Source organism: Balaenoptera acutorostrata, chromosome 16 (assembly GCF_949987535.1).
Source record: "Balaenoptera acutorostrata chromosome 16, mBalAcu1.1, whole genome shotgun sequence".
Taxonomy (NCBI): Eukaryota; Metazoa; Chordata; class Mammalia; order Artiodactyla; family Balaenopteridae; genus Balaenoptera; species Balaenoptera acutorostrata.
The window spans coordinates 33489692-33505280 of record NC_080079.1 but is presented as its reverse complement, the minus strand read 5'-3'; the positions used below and the strand labels follow the sequence as shown (position 1 = coordinate 33505280).

Sequence of the window (15589 nt, the reverse complement as noted above, 5' to 3'; positions counted from 1 at the left end):
GGCCCGTGAGCCGCAATTACTGAGCCTGCGCGTCTGGAGCCTGTGCTCCGCAACACGAGAGGCCGCGATAGTGAGAGGCCCGCACACCGCGATGAAGAGTGGCCCCCGCTTGCCGCAACTAGGGAAAGCCCTTGCGCAGAAACGAAGACCCAACACAGCCATAAATAAATAAAAATAAATTTAAAAAAAAAAACTTTCTGATAAATGTATCGATACTTTCTTCATATTAGAGGCTCTAAGTTCCAGCAAAAGCTATATGGCATTTCTTTAAATTTCTTAATTATTCAGCTTTTAACTTTCCTTAAGTAACATATATGCTGTGTGATCATTCTGTGTTGGTAAGATTGAACTTGGTATAGTCAAGTAATCATTTCAATTTTATCTAACTGGCAAATGCAGGTGTATCTGTTGCTGATCGGGAGGCCAGTCTGGAATTAATTAAGTTGGACATATCCCGTACATTTCCATCTCTCTACATCTTTCAGAAGGTAAGGGTTTCTAAGCAGCTTGTAACAACTTTTTTTTTTTAATCCAAGGGAACAAATTCTCTAAATGCATAGCTATTATTTTTTAAAAGGCAAAACTATAAAAATTGTAGACCTTTATATAAAAAATGTAAAACTAGTAGGGAAATAGTAAAGGCATTTCTGTTATTTTATTCCACTGATTGAATGCATTGCAGTTAGCAAAGCACATAAAGGTACTTGATGAGTTTCCACTGAAGTGAATTTCTTTGTTTTACTTTCTATTCTGTAAAATATTTAAATTTTAACATTTTTGCCTAGTAAATTGTTAAAAAATAAAGAAGTTTGTTCCAAAACTTTAAAATTTTTCAGAATTATAGTACTATCGAAATAGGAAGAAACAGTTTATTTTTTGTGCAGAGGCTGTTATGAAGTTGTTTATATTTTATGAGGAGAGAAATGATTACATTTTATATATCTATATGACTCAAGTCTTTATTCATGGAATTCTTCTATCTTTATATTGATAAAATGAGATTAAAAATTTTACCATTAAGATTAAAATTATTAGTAAACTTAATTTCGTGTAGCTTGATGGTTTTCTCTTGCTGAAACTGTATTATATAGCAAATGAAAGAATCTATTTTCATTATAATTTTATTGTACCAAATTTAGACATCTTTAAAATTGCACGCAAACTACATAGCTTGTATCCATCCATCAAGTGAGTTTATTTGGCTTTTTTGGTTTTTCATAATTTTTTTTATTCATACTTTAGAAAACATCTTTGTGGAGTGATAAAGTATACTGACTAAAACTAGTCATTTAGGAAATGTAAAGTTTATTAACATGTTTTTTGAGAATTAACTTAGAGACAATTATTTGTATAGCTTGACATTTCATTTTTCTCTCCTCTAAGGGTGGCCCATATCATGATGTCTTACATAGTATATTAGGGGCATATACATGTTACAGACCTGATGTTGGTTATGTAAGTATTTGTTTCAGTCTGTTTTTTGAATATAAACATTTTATCTCTCTTATCTCATAGTATCTTATGTTGTATTAGCTCCCAAATGTCGGTATCTTTATGTTTTTTTTCTTGGTCATATTAACTTACCCGGAGAGGAATCTTCCCATCTCCTACCAGAGGCTTATGAGACTGATAGCCAGCTTTCTCGGAGAGCAGCTGGGGATTTTACCATTCAATTTGTAAACTTTTATTTATTGTTCCTGCTGTGGTGCCATCTCGCCTTCTCCCTAACTCTCCTTTTCCTGACTGTCCCGTCAGAGATAAACCTCTTATGTTCTGCTGGGTTGAGGGAAAGGTAGATAGATACCTGTCCATACAGGATAGAGGAGGGGATTTGCTCCTTTCACAGATTTTCAGCCAATCCTAGTTTTAGCCCTACCTTTCAATTTTAGAGGAACCTGATAACTTCACTTCCTGAGCTTTCCAGATTTTGTGGCTGAATTGGCTTGCTGCTTATTGGCTTCCTCCTCTGCACATATTTTAGTTTCAACATTCTCCATTTAGTTAAATTAAAATTTCTAAAATGCTGTTGACATCTTTTATCTACTGTTTATATTACTTTCCATTCTTTTCGTCCTCCTAAGTTAATATTTATCATTTTATTTACTGTTATTTTAGTTGGATTTGGGAGGGAACAAAGAAAACTGTATGTTCAATTTGTCATGTTTAACTAGAAATCATTAAACCTTCATCTTCTTGCCTTTGTCTTAAAAAGAAGAATTTTAGAGATCTCACAATAGGGTGGCTGTGTGGTACAATTTACCCTATTTTGTTGCATGTTCATTTGCATATTTGTTTATTGATCCACTTAACAAATATTTATTGTGTGCTTATTGCTATATGCCGGGCTTTGTTCTAGGCATTTTGTTCACCTCAGTGAACAAAAGAAAGATTCTTCCCTTTTTGATGCTTATAATTTAGAAGGAAGAGACAGACAATAAATAACAACAAATAAGTAAATCATATGTTACATTAAAAGGTGATAAGTGCTATGGAAAAAGTATGGCGTGGGTTGAGGGGGAGTGAAGGTTTGGGTATGGGGCAGGTTGTAGTATTAAAGGATATGTCCATATGAAGGAAGTAAAATTTGAACAGAGAATCCCTCTTGCTCATGTGTTCTGTAATAGAACTGGAAAGACATTATGTAACCCCTTCACATTTTTAAGTTGACATTCATTTAAATTTTTTTATTGTAAGTTTAATTGTAAAGGATTTAATTTTTAGCACTTGTTAAATATTGGTATTTTAAAATAAAATTCATGCTTCTCTTAAAAAGTGTAGCCAGTAGAATTTTAACACTATAATGAGTTTATATATGTCATCATCATTTAAAGAAAAATATATGAACAAGTTCTTCGTTAATACTCTACAGAATACACAGATTTATTGGCTCATTGGATTTATGTAAAATGACCACCTTAGAACCTAACTGGTGATGACAAGCCTCACTGGCAAGCCAGTCAGTCAAATCAGACTTGTTTTATAATATGTGATAAGAGTAGTATAAACTATATTGGAATACATATTTCATGATGTGGTTTGATAAAATAGGTTTTTAACTGCATTAATGAATAATACATACTTAATCTATAAGTAAATCACACAGAAGTTTTATCTGTGGAATTTCTTCAGTATATCTTGTAAAAAGTTGGTAATGGTTCACATTCCAGTTATATTTAAAATAACCAAGGACACCAATCTGTATTGCTCTTTTATTTGTTCTCCTGGTCTCTCTATGTAAGTCTGTTATACAAATCTCTATCAGAAGTGCTCTGTAAACTGTTTTTTTAATGAAAGAATGAATATTTTTACAACAGCAGTTTCCAATTACTTATCTGCTAAAAAATGTGCAATAGCTGCTCATAACTCACAAGCAAACATCTGTATAGCTTAGCCTTTTACTGAAGACCTTTCATACTTTGTAAATGCATCCTACTTTTGCTAATTTTTCCCATTAATCCCATTATAAATCGCTTGCTCCAACTGTGCTGACCCTATATGTCTTTGCTGACGTGTCTTTTCCATCTTAGAATGGTTTTTCCTCATTTTTCCAGCTGCTCTTCCGGGAATCCAGCCCCACTATCCTAACCCCCATAGTCTCTTCTTTCTTGGAATTTCAGCGGCACTTCTCATAGATCTCTTTTGTTCCTAGTTCTTCACTTTCTACCTCAGACAGATGTGTTATAACAATGAAGACAGTCACCTAATTTTCATTAAATTTTGTGAGTTTATACTCTGAAATACTTCAGACTGAGAGAAAATGAAAACTAGGTAGGATACTGAGATAGACTTTTGTAGCAAGTAAAAGCTGATACTTTTCTCTTTTTTCCAAAATTTTCCCTAATACTTTTTAAACCACATGAGCAAGAAAGAAAAGTAAAATTAGGGAGATTTCATAATTTTTAGTGGTTCTCTGTATTTACCTTTGTTGGAAGATAAAAAGAAATTTTAAAACTTGGTTAATTCTACTTTGTAATGTCACTTTGTAATTTTTCAGGAATACAATACAATAAAATAAACTGTATAGATTTATTATTGTAAGCACATTTTGATTAATTTCTTTTCCTTTGAAGGTCCAAGGGATGTCCTTCATAGCAGCAGTTCTCATTCTCAACTTGGAAGAGGCAGATGCCTTCATTGCATTTGCAAATCTCCTGAATAAGCCATGCCAGTTAGCCTTTTTTCGTGTGGATCACAGCATGGTATGGACATTTGGAATGAATTGTGTTTTTCTTTGACTGTCAGTTTCTATAGTCTGAATGCCCTTTTAGAGTGAAAAACAGTAATTAGAAGACTAAGATAATCTGATCTAAAATAAGCTTTTCATTGAATTATTATAGTTCTATGAATGCTTGATGAAAAGACTCAGGTGTTAAGCAAGATTTTCTATTACGATTAAGGATTTATTTTCTCTATTTCTAGAGTATACTCTCTAATAATTTTGTTGAAATTTCTATCTTTAGATGTTGAGATATTTTGCAACGTTTGAAGTATTTTTTGAAGAAAATCTCTCCAAACTGTTTCTTCATTTCAAATCTTACAGTCTTACACCAGACATATACTTGATAGACTGGTAAGTCATAACATATGTAAAATATAATTATTAAAAGGAAACAAAGTGTAACTTTTTGCCTAGAGTAAATTTCATGCACAGGATCATACATATAAAAAACTCTTCGCTTGCATGTAGAGAAACTCTCACATTTTTGTGGGGAGGCATTTGATTAAGATCATGGACTCTGGGTTGAAATCAGAATCCCTCAGTTTGTGTTTCAGTTTCCTAACTATAAAATGGGAATAATAATATCTATATCTTGAGTTGTACTGAGAGTGTTTTGCATGGATTATCTCATTCATTGCCTGGTACATAGTAAGCTCTCAGAAAGAGTTAGTTGCTGTTCCTTTAATATTCTTAACACCAAGGGTTTATGATAGTGTTTCTTTATCGAGGGCTTTGTTTTTTTCCAAGGCCTTATCCAGCTTTCTGACCGAGTAATGATGACTTATTTAGGTGCTAATGTCTTTTTTTCAACTTTACAATTCTCGCTCTTCTGTTTTAAGTTGGAAATTTTGCCTAGGACTCTGGTGAGCAGTAAAATCGATTACAGAGAGGGGGGTGAACTTTGCCCAAGAGATGGAGCAGTTGATCTTAAGATAGACTGTTAGGAGTACATGTGAAATATTTAAACCTTAAATCCTAATCATTAAACATCAGTGGGTTTCATATAAATGATATTGTTTTAGTATGGAAAAATAAATTAATAATGGCATTGATCAAATATCTTTCCAGTTGTTTGAGGTTTCTTTTATTTAGGCTTTAAAAAAAAACTAAGTTATTTTTCAGTGTATTCTCTTCCATTCCCATTAGGAACATTAGAATTCCTTTGAGTAGGACCCAAGATCATGGGGAGAAGGGTTTTATAATATGGGACGCAAGGGACCAAGATCAAATCTGTAAATCTGTAAAGAAGGGGGAAAAAACTCCTCAACTGTCCCTCTTAAGGACTGTGAGCGTGAGGCACAGCAGGATCACAGTTGATAAAGGGAGCGGGATGGAATTAGTACTGAGTAGTACTGTATGCTAGAAACTCCCTAGGCACTACTGGTACCCTTCCTCATTTTGAACAGTGAATTAGTATTCTCTGTACTACCAAGAGTATGTTTTTTGTTATGCAATTAAATATATGTTTATAACTTAAGAAGTAGACACGGATTTTTGTTTCACTGCCTCTGTTGAGCTTATAACATACGAATCCCAGGATCAGTGGTGCAAGAAAAAAGAGGAATAAATGAGTGGCAGTGCTAAAGGGAATTTTTTTCATCTTTTAGCGGGAGAGCCTTTAGTTCCCTTGTTCACGCACGTTTCATCAGCAGTACCTCAGATAAACACAGTCTGTGTAAAAATGTGTACCTTCTTTGCCAAGGCAACATCAAGAGAAGTTCTCTAGCACCTATTCTCCCTCCTTCCTCAACCAGAGTGCTACCCCAGAGTACCACTGGATAAAGACTTACATGATCAAACATTATCAGAAAGGATGTGAAAAACCATTTTGGTGATTCTATTGGAGGGTATACATGCTCCAAAAGAAGTAGTAAGTAAAGTTTGGTGAAGGGAACACAAAAGAATGGATGTTTGTGGAAAGAGAAAAGAGGAAAGTCAGAATTTATGGTTTTGTATTTAGGTTACTAAAAGATGGTACTTGGTTTCCTCATACAGTAGTAAGAAGTAACTTTTATTGAGCATTTCTTATGTGCCTGGCACTATTCAAAATACTTTACATTTATTAACTCCTTTAATTTTCAAAACAATTCTGAGAGTTAGGTAATTTTATTTTGTTTACTAATGAGGAAACTGAGGCACAGCAAGGATGAGTATCTTACTCAAGGTAACACAACCAGTAAGTTGCAAATCTAAGATTCAAACTCAGGTGTTCTGATTTCAGAGCCCATACCCTTAACCATGAGGTTATTCTGCCACTCTAGTTTGTATTAGCCCATATCTCAATGTAAGGTTGTAAATTCACATACTTTTGTTATTTATTACTTCATTTCCAACTACTCACGTTCTTTGAGCGAAGGAGCCATATCTTATTTGCCTTTTTCACCCTAGTTAAGCACTGTTCTTTTTATATATAGATACTTAATGAGTGAATGAATAAATGAATGAAAAATTCCAATGACTTTTTCCCCCTAATTTTAGGATCTTCACACTATATAGCAAATCACTACCACTTGATCTGGCCTGTCGAGTCTGGGATGTATTTTGCAGAGATGGGGAGGAATTTTTATTTAGGACTGGATTAGGAATCCTCCGATTATATGAAGATATTCTCCTACAGATGGACTTTATTCATATAGCACAGTTTCTAACTAAATTGCCAGAAGATATCACATCAGAAAAGCTGTTCACCTGTATTGCAGCCATTCAGATGCAGAATAGTACCAAAAAATGGACTCAGGTAGAGTGACATTTTCCTACTTGTAATAGACGTATAAAAACAGTTTATTTCTTGTAAAAAAAAAAAAATAAAAGTCATGTATTTCTCAAATGTTAGTGCTTAAATTTTTAAAAAACTTACAAAAATAATTTTTGACTTTGAAAAAAAAAAATGAATTGCTCCGCTTTCACCTCTCCAGACTTAAGGCTTTATCTTTATGTAAGTCCAGTAATATTTTATGAATTTAGTGAAGTACAGCCTACAATAGTCATGTATTTGCCAGGGCAATTGTATAATTACCTTGGTATTTCAGATAGACAGCAATTGTTTTAAATACCTGATGTGTACTAAGGGTTTGCAATAAAAAGAATATAATGTATGATCCTGACTTTTTAGATGCTTAGTCTTGTTAGGGAAGCAAATATATTGGCAGTCGAAAGTTAAATGACATAAAAAATAGTGTTAACACTTGCTCCATGAATGATAGCCAGTAGGCATTATAAGCTCTCAAGTTTTATTGCTTATGAAAATGAAAATATAAGAATATTGGTCCAGAGGATGTTTTGTTACCTAACAGTAATTTTATAATATTTGGCAAGTGATGAAAACTGGAATCTAACTATATATCATAAAGTTGGGTTGAAACAAACAAGAGGATTTGAGAATGGCAGTCTTTCAGGGGACAGAGTTATGTATACTAAAGCTTTTTCATGTTAATAAACTATAGTTTTTAAAATCTCTTTAATCTGCATGGTAGTTTTTTTGAGGATTAATGTTTACTTTATATAATTTCCAGGTCTTTGCATCTGTGATGAAGGATATTAAAGAAGGAGACAAGAATAATAGTCCAGCTCTGAAAAGCTAATCTTCAAAATTAACAGACTAATTGCAATATTAAAAAAATGTTTTTGATAAAAGTATTTTGTTTCCTATGTAAAAAGCATGGAAGAAAATGTTGAAGAAAGCTAAAAGAATCAAGACTTGGAAAACCGCTGATTTTGAATTCCATGGCTGAAGTAAATGAGTACCTATTGACAGTATTAATAAAAAAGTATTTTATAGGGAGAGCCATTTTACAAAGAAAAAAGTTTAAATGGCTAGTTCATACTCCGTAATTTGGAGTGAACAGTTGAATGCAATAAATTTTTTTAACAGCTTTGGAGATAGTTCAAATTTTTACATCTTTTCTTTTTTAACATTTAGCATAAAGGAGGAGCATAACAATTAGCACTTTGGAGGTCAGAACAGGATTGTTAAATACTACTTTAACTTCCAAATATTGGAAATAAACACCTGAGTACAGATATTATCTCCAGTTCCAAACTTTTGAAGATATTATAGACCAAGAATAAGCAACGTTGATTATAAATTATTTACGTCACTGAAGTTGTTTATCTTCACTCACAGGTTGGGGCAAATTTAGGTTATCTGGGAACTGGAAATATTGGTAGGAGATTGTTTAGCATTTGTGTAGGTGTTTTTCCACAGTATCATGTCTATTTGTTTTTGAAAGGAAATTGTTTCATTTTCTCAAGGAATTCCTATCACTCAGAGCATTTTATCCTCTCTGTTTCTAGTCTAAGAAATTGTTCATCTAGTAATTTAAGAAAGCTAACTGGTAGAAGGAAATTTCTTTGCACTTTAATGGACTGAAGGCTTTTTGGGGGGTGTAAGTCCGTAAATATAAATGAGGTTTTTCACTGGTAAGAGTAAAAAGTAATGAATTTTGAGAGTTCTTAATTAGAATGCTACTTGGCAAGACTTTAAATATGTTAGTTAAAATTCTTTCACTGTAGAAACAAAATTTGTTAATTCCAGTTTGAAATTGGAAATCTTAATATGTAGCCAAGTCCATGACTTGTAAAACACTGTGTATAATTTTCTAATCAAAGGAAATAAGAGTAAAAAGTAAAATTAATTTTTTTCTAATGAGTAACTTTGATGATATAGTGGATAAAGGAATGATTAATTATTGGTAAATTGCCATTAAATTTATTATAATATGTTTAATTCTTAAACCTAAAGTAAATCACTTGAATATCATGAGTGATATCTATATAAAAAGGTATTTGGTTAATAATTAGATTTATAATGTGCTTTTATGTTGCAATTTGGTTTGAAACAACAATTAAGCACACTATTTCTGTTAGTGGTATATAGTCTTCAAACTAACAAGCCTGAGAACCTTGTTAGTGTAGCGCCTGCCTCTTTAGGAGTATGGGACCAGACGGTACCTATGTATTTTTACCCCATGGGTCATTCTAGCCTAGGGACCACTAATGGAACCCTCAGAAGTTAACTCCTCTCCTAGGAGCTTGCTTAGTGGAAACTAGTAGTGTAATAAAATATTGAGGGAGTACCCAGGGTCTTAACAGGTTTTAGAATGACATTTTAACTCTGGTAACTACTTCCTTGGTATTGGTGGCCCTGATAAAGGGAATGTAACCCCTGGCAGTAATCTCATTGAGGTTATACTACCTGCCTAAACTTAATCTTACTTTTGTGTATTTGTTTCCAGAGTTGGACCTAAGTTACTGTATTTCTTTTTCTCATTTTTATTATTGTACAGTTTCTTTTACCTTTCAAGTATAAATGTGTATATAAAATGTAAATACAAGGAATTTATTAAAAACCACTATTAACAATTACTGTGTAAATAAAACTCGTAAACAGAGTAATTACTTGAAATGAGTCTTCATTATTTTGGGGATATTTAACTATATGTGGAGATAAAAAGGGAATAAACATTTTTGCCAAATTTCTCTTCCTGGGATGCACTGGGCCTTTAGCCTCTTGAGACTGACAGTACTGGCAGCTAAAATATTGTTACTGTCTTTGCCCTTGAACCTCTTATACAGGCAGTATGGAGTTACTCATTATTCGCATGGTCAGTTGTATGACAGTTTTTTTGGTTAAAGTATATTTTCAATTAAAAAATAACTTTCCTGAAAGCCTCAAGATAATGTGAAATTTAATATGGTGTTTTATTTGTTTGTCTACTTAATCAGTATTTCTCACTTCATTGTCCTTTTAGCGCAGGTCTACATTGTATTATTTAAATGCTACTGGAAGACTCCAGCAACTAGCATAGTTTTCTAAAGTCAGAGAACATAGTCATAGTTTTTGCTGATTTCTTTTGCAGTGATGACCTTCATATAATGTTGTTGGTTTGAGTATATATATTTTTAATTGAAGTATAGTTGATTTACAATGTTTGTTAGTTTCTGGCGTACAACAAGGTGATTCAATTCAGTTATACATACATACACATATATATATTTTTCATATTCTTTTCCATTATAGCTTGTTACAAGATACTGAATATAGTTCCCTGTGCTATACAGCAGGTCCTTGTTGTTTATCTGTTTTATATATAGTAGTTTATATCTGCTAATCCCAAACTCCTAATTTATTCCCCACCCCCACCCCCTGGCTTTTCATCTTTGGTAACCACAAGTCTGTTCTCTATGTCTGTGAGTCTGTTTCTGTTTTGTAAATAAGTTCATTTGTGTCATATTTTAGATTCCACATATAAGTGGTATCATATGGTATTTGTCTTTCTCTTTCTGACTTCACGTAGTATGATAATTTCTAGATCCATCCATGTTGCAGCAAATGGCATTATTTCATTCCTTTTTATGTCTGAGTAGTATTCCACTGTGTATATATACCACATCTTTATCCATTCACATGTTGATGGACATTTAGGTTGCTTCCATGTCTTGGCTATTGTGAATAGTGCTGCTATGAACATTGGGGTGCATGTATCTTTTCAAATTAGAGTTTTCTCCAGATCTATGTCCAGGAGTGGGATTGCTAGATCATGTGGTAACTCTGTTTTTAGTTTTTTAAGGAACCTCCATACTGTTTTCCAGAGTGGCTGTACCAATTTACATTCCCACCAACAGTGTAGGAGGGTTCCCTTTTCTCCACACTCTCTCCAGCATTTATTATTTGTAGACTTTTTTTTTTTTTTTGGCCACACTGTGTGGCATGTGGGATCTTAGTTCCCCAACCAGGGATTGAACCCGTTCCCCCGCAGTGGAAGTGCAGATTCTTAACCACTGGACTGCCCGGGAAGTCCCCTATTTGTACTTTTTGATGATGATGGCCATTCTGACTGGTGTGAGGTGATACCTCATTGTAGTTTTGATTTACATTTCTCTAATGATTAGTGATGTTGAGCATCTTTTCATGTGCCTTTTGGCCATCTGTATGTCTTCTTTGGAGAAATGTCTCTTTAGATCTTCTGCTCATTTTTTGGTTTGGTTGCTTGTTTTTTTGTTATTGAGTTGTATGAGATGTTTGTATATTTTGGAAATTAAGCCCTTGTAGGTCGAATCATTTGCAAACATCTTCTCCCAGTCTGTAGGTTGTCTTTTTGTTTTGGTAATGGTTTCCTTTGCTGTGCTAAAGCTTATAAGTTTTGATTAGGTCCCATTTGTTTATTTTTGCTTTTATTTCTAGTGCCTTGGGAGACTGACCTAAGAAAACACTGGTACCATTTATGTCAGAGAATGTTTTGCCTACGTTCTCTTCTAGGAGTTTTATGGTATCATGTCTTATATTTAAGTATTCAAGCTATTTTGAGTTTTGTTTTTTTTTTTTTTCATTTTTGCCCCAGGAACTTTTTTTTTTTTTTTTTAATTTTTATTTATTTATTTTTATTTATTTATGGCTGTGTCGGGTCTTCGTTTCTGTGCGAGGGCTTTCTCTAGTTGCGGCAAGTGGGGGCCACTCTTCATTGCGGTGCGCGGGCCTCTCATTATCGCGGCCTCTCTTGTTGCGGAGCACAGGCTCCAGACGCGCAGGCTCAGTAGCTGTGGCTCACGGGCCTAGTTGCTCCGCGGCATGTGGGATCTTCCCAGACCAGGGCTCGAACCCGTGTCCCCTGCATTGGCAGGCAGACTCTCAACCACTGCGCCACCAGGGAAGCCCTTGAGTTTATTTTTGTGTATGGTGTGAGGGTGTGTTCTAACTTCATTGATTTGCATGCGGCTGTCCAACTTTCCCAACGCCACTTGTTGAAGAGACTGTCTTTTCTCCACTGTATATTCTTGATTCCTTTGTCAAAGATTGACCATAGTTGTATGGGTTTATTTCTGGGCTCTCTATTCTGTTCCATTGATCCATGTGTCTGTTTTTGTGCCAATACCATGCTGTTTTGATTACTGTAGCCTTGTAGTGTTGTCTGAAGTCTGGGACTTTGCCTCCAGCTTTGTTTGTTTTCCTCAGGATTGCTTTGGCAATTCTGTGTCTTTTATGGTTCCATATAAATTTTAGGATTATTTGTTCTCATTCTGTGAAAAATGTCATGGGTAATTTGATAGGGATCTCATTGAAACTGTAGATTGCTTTGGGTAGTATGGCCATTTTAACTATATGAATTCTTCCAATCCAAGAGCATGGGATATCTTTCCGTTTCTTTGATCATCTTCAGTTTCCTTTATCAGTGTTTTATAGTTCTCAGCATATAAGTCTTTCACCTCCTTGGTCAGGTTTATTCCTAAGTATTTTATTTTATTTTTTTGATGAGATTTTAAAAGGGATTTTTTGTTTACTTTCCCTTGTTATTGTAAAGAAACACAACAGATTTGGTTTGAGTATATTTTTTGACTCTACAAAAGTTAGGTAGCATTGGCAAAAGGGCATTGAGATTTTCAGAGCCTCTGACTTTAGCATAACAGCTTTCATTGTAGCTTAGGAACTAAGGCTATTTTTATCTAGAACAGTCAACTTTTTAGAGTCTGCATTGTTGGAGGGTATAATACTAAAGCATATAATCATGGAATAATTTGTCTTAAAATGTCATATGGTTTATTATGATTTTTCATTTCCTATTTTTGTTTGGATAAGGTAAAATTATTTTGTATTTCATGAGCATATTCAGACAGCAGAGATTGGTATAAAAGAGGCAAAAATCGGGCTTCCCTGGTGGCGCAGTGGTTGAGAGTCTGCCTGCCAGTGCAGGGCACACGGGTTCGAGCCCTGGTCTGGGAAGATCCCACATACCACGGAGCAACTGGGCCCGTGGGCCACAATTACTGAGCCTGCGCGTCTGGAGCCTGTGCTCCGCAACAAGAGAGGCTGTGATAGTGAGAAGCCTGCGCACCGCGATGAAGAGATGGCCCCCGCTTGCCGCAACTGGAGAGGGCCCTCGCACAGAAACGAGGACCCAGCACAGCCATAAATAAATAAATAAATAAATAAAGACTTTCTATTTAAAAAAAAAAAAAAAAAGAGGCAAAAATCATGTGAGGTAGCAATGGAAAATCAGATTTTAATTTGCCACGATTGTTTTATAGTTTATCTGCACATATAGTGTCAGAAAACAAAGTCTTACCTCTTGGGGGGAAAGTGATTTTTGTATTGAATTCATATTATTTTGATTTTGTCTAAGCAGTGTCCAAAATATGAATTTCCAAATGTAGTGTCAGGGAGGAAGAAATTTTCCTATACCCTTCTAAGTTTTTCTGGCAGGTTTAAGAATTAAATTGACATGAGACACATGAACAGATAAACAGGAGAAGACAAGAGTTTAATAACATGTATTGTGGGAGAGAACCAGGAAAACTGAGTAACTCACCAAAATGACTGAAACGCTCACCTTAAATACTGTCTTCAGCTGAAAACAAAAGAGGATGTTGGGGGTAGTGGTTTGAGACTTCAAAGGGGGAGGCAATGCATGTGGAGATGAAAAGCAAATGTTTGGTAAACAAATGTTTGCTGGGCCTTGCAGTACACTGAGTGGACTCTGATCTCTAGGCCCTGCCGAGTGTTCCCCACCTCACCTAGCCCATATTCTTAGCTCTATTCCAGAACAGGCCCTTTGTCAAAATTCTTTTTGGCAGTAAAGGGGGCAGTAACAAGAAAAACTTGCTGAGTCTTCTGTTTCTTAAAAATAATCAGGCTAAATTAATCCTCATGCCAAAGAGACACATTTTGGGGTGACAAATTTTGCTTCCCTACAGTGGTAAAACCATTAATTTGGACTTCACTGTTTCACAACATGTAAAAATGAAAAATAATTTTTAAAAAGATTTAAAAAATTTTTTTTTGAATTTCAGGGAAATTAGCCACTTCAGAGAGAGAAGATAGCCTTGTCCTTTAAAAATATTGTTTGCTAGAAATGCAAATCAAAACTACAATGAGGTGTGAATGGCCATCATCAAAAAGTCTACATATAATAAATGCTGGAGAAGGTGTGGAGAAGAGGGAACCCTCCTACACTGTTGGTGGGAACGTAAATTGATATAACTGCTATGGAGAACAGTATGGAGGTTCCTTAAAAAACTAAAAATAGAATTACCATGTGATCCAGCAATCCCACTCCTGGGCATATATTCAGAAAAGATGAAAACTCTAATTTGAAAAGATACATGCACTCCAATGTTCATAGCAGCCCTATTTACAATGGCCAAGACATGGAAGCAACCTAAATGTCCATACACAGATGAATGGATAAAGAAGATGTGGAATATGTATACAATGGAATATTACTCAGCCATAAAAAAGAATGAAATAATGCCATTTGTAGCAACATGGATGGACCTAGAGATTATCATACTAAGTGAAATAAATCAGAAAGAGAAATACAAATACATGATATCACTTATATGTGGAATCTAAAAGAAGTGATACAAATGAACTTATTTACAAAACAGAAATAGACTCACAGACATAGAAAACAAACTTATGGTTACCAAAGGGGGAAGGGGGGAGGATAAATTAGGAGTTTGGGATTAACAGATACATACTACTATATATAAAATGGATAAACAACAAGGACCTACTGTATAGCATGGGGAACTATAGTGAATATCTTATAATCTATAATGGAAAAGAATCTGAAAAATATATATATATATACATATGTATAACTGAATCATTTTGTTGTACATCTGAAACTAACAACACTGTAAATCAACTACAATAAAAAACATATTGCTTATTTACTAACAGTGTAATTGCAGAAGAAGTGACCTACTTGGTACTTTGAATGAATGCAGGAGCACTCGTTAAGCCCTGATTATGTGCCAAGCACTGCCTCTTAATATTTTGATAGGCTACGTAAAGTTACAAGGCTTGGGAAGTTAGCAAAACTGCATTTCTTTATAAACATTCTACCATTCATATTGATCTTCTCTTGATTCCAATTAATGAGGTTTTATTTTGTGCATTTTATTCTGTGAGTTGGGTTTATTTTCTAAAATACTCCAAGAAGGAAATTTGGCTTTACAAAAAGTGCATTGGGGGCTTCCCTGGTGGCACAGTGGTTAGGAATCCGCCTGCCAATGTAGGGGACACAGGTTCGAGCGCTGGTCCGGGAAGATCCCACATGCCACGGAGCAACTAAGCCCGTGCGCCACAACTACTGAGTCTGTGCTCTACAGCCTGCGAGCCACAACTACTGAGCCCGTGTGCCACAACTACTGAAGCCCGTGCACCTAGAGCCCGTGCTCCACAACAAGAGAAGCCACCACAATGGGAAGCCCACGCACTGCAGCGAACAGTAGCTCCCACTCGCCGCAACTAGAGAAGAAAGCCCACGTGCTCAACGAAGACCCAACGCAGCCAAAAATAAATAAATAAAAACTTTTAAAAAGTGTTTCATTCTTTGAACGTTTAAGTAAACAGTACTTCCATTATTTTAT

At 34.8% G+C, this 15589-nt stretch overlaps 1 protein-coding gene across 5 annotated transcripts in view; it reads left to right on the top strand.

Moving 5' to 3' along the window:
- The window catches only part of TBC1D12 (TBC1 domain family member 12), a 122877-nt gene extending 113264 nt beyond the window's left edge, over positions 1 to 9613 (top strand). For all 5 annotated transcript variants that reach the window (XM_007187472.3, XM_057530501.1, XM_057530502.1 and 2 more), the window contains 6 exons: positions 400 to 488; positions 1384 to 1455; positions 4071 to 4199; positions 4461 to 4570; positions 6698 to 6956; positions 7732 to 9613. In XM_007187472.3, coding sequence (XP_007187534.2) covers positions 400 to 488; positions 1384 to 1455; positions 4071 to 4199; positions 4461 to 4570; positions 6698 to 6956; positions 7732 to 7800 — 728 coding nt within the window. In that variant the 3' untranslated portion in view covers positions 7801 to 9613. The remainder of the gene's footprint in view (positions 1 to 399; positions 489 to 1383; positions 1456 to 4070; positions 4200 to 4460; positions 4571 to 6697; positions 6957 to 7731) is intronic.
- The last annotated feature ends 5976 nt before the right edge of the window (positions 9614 to 15589 follow it).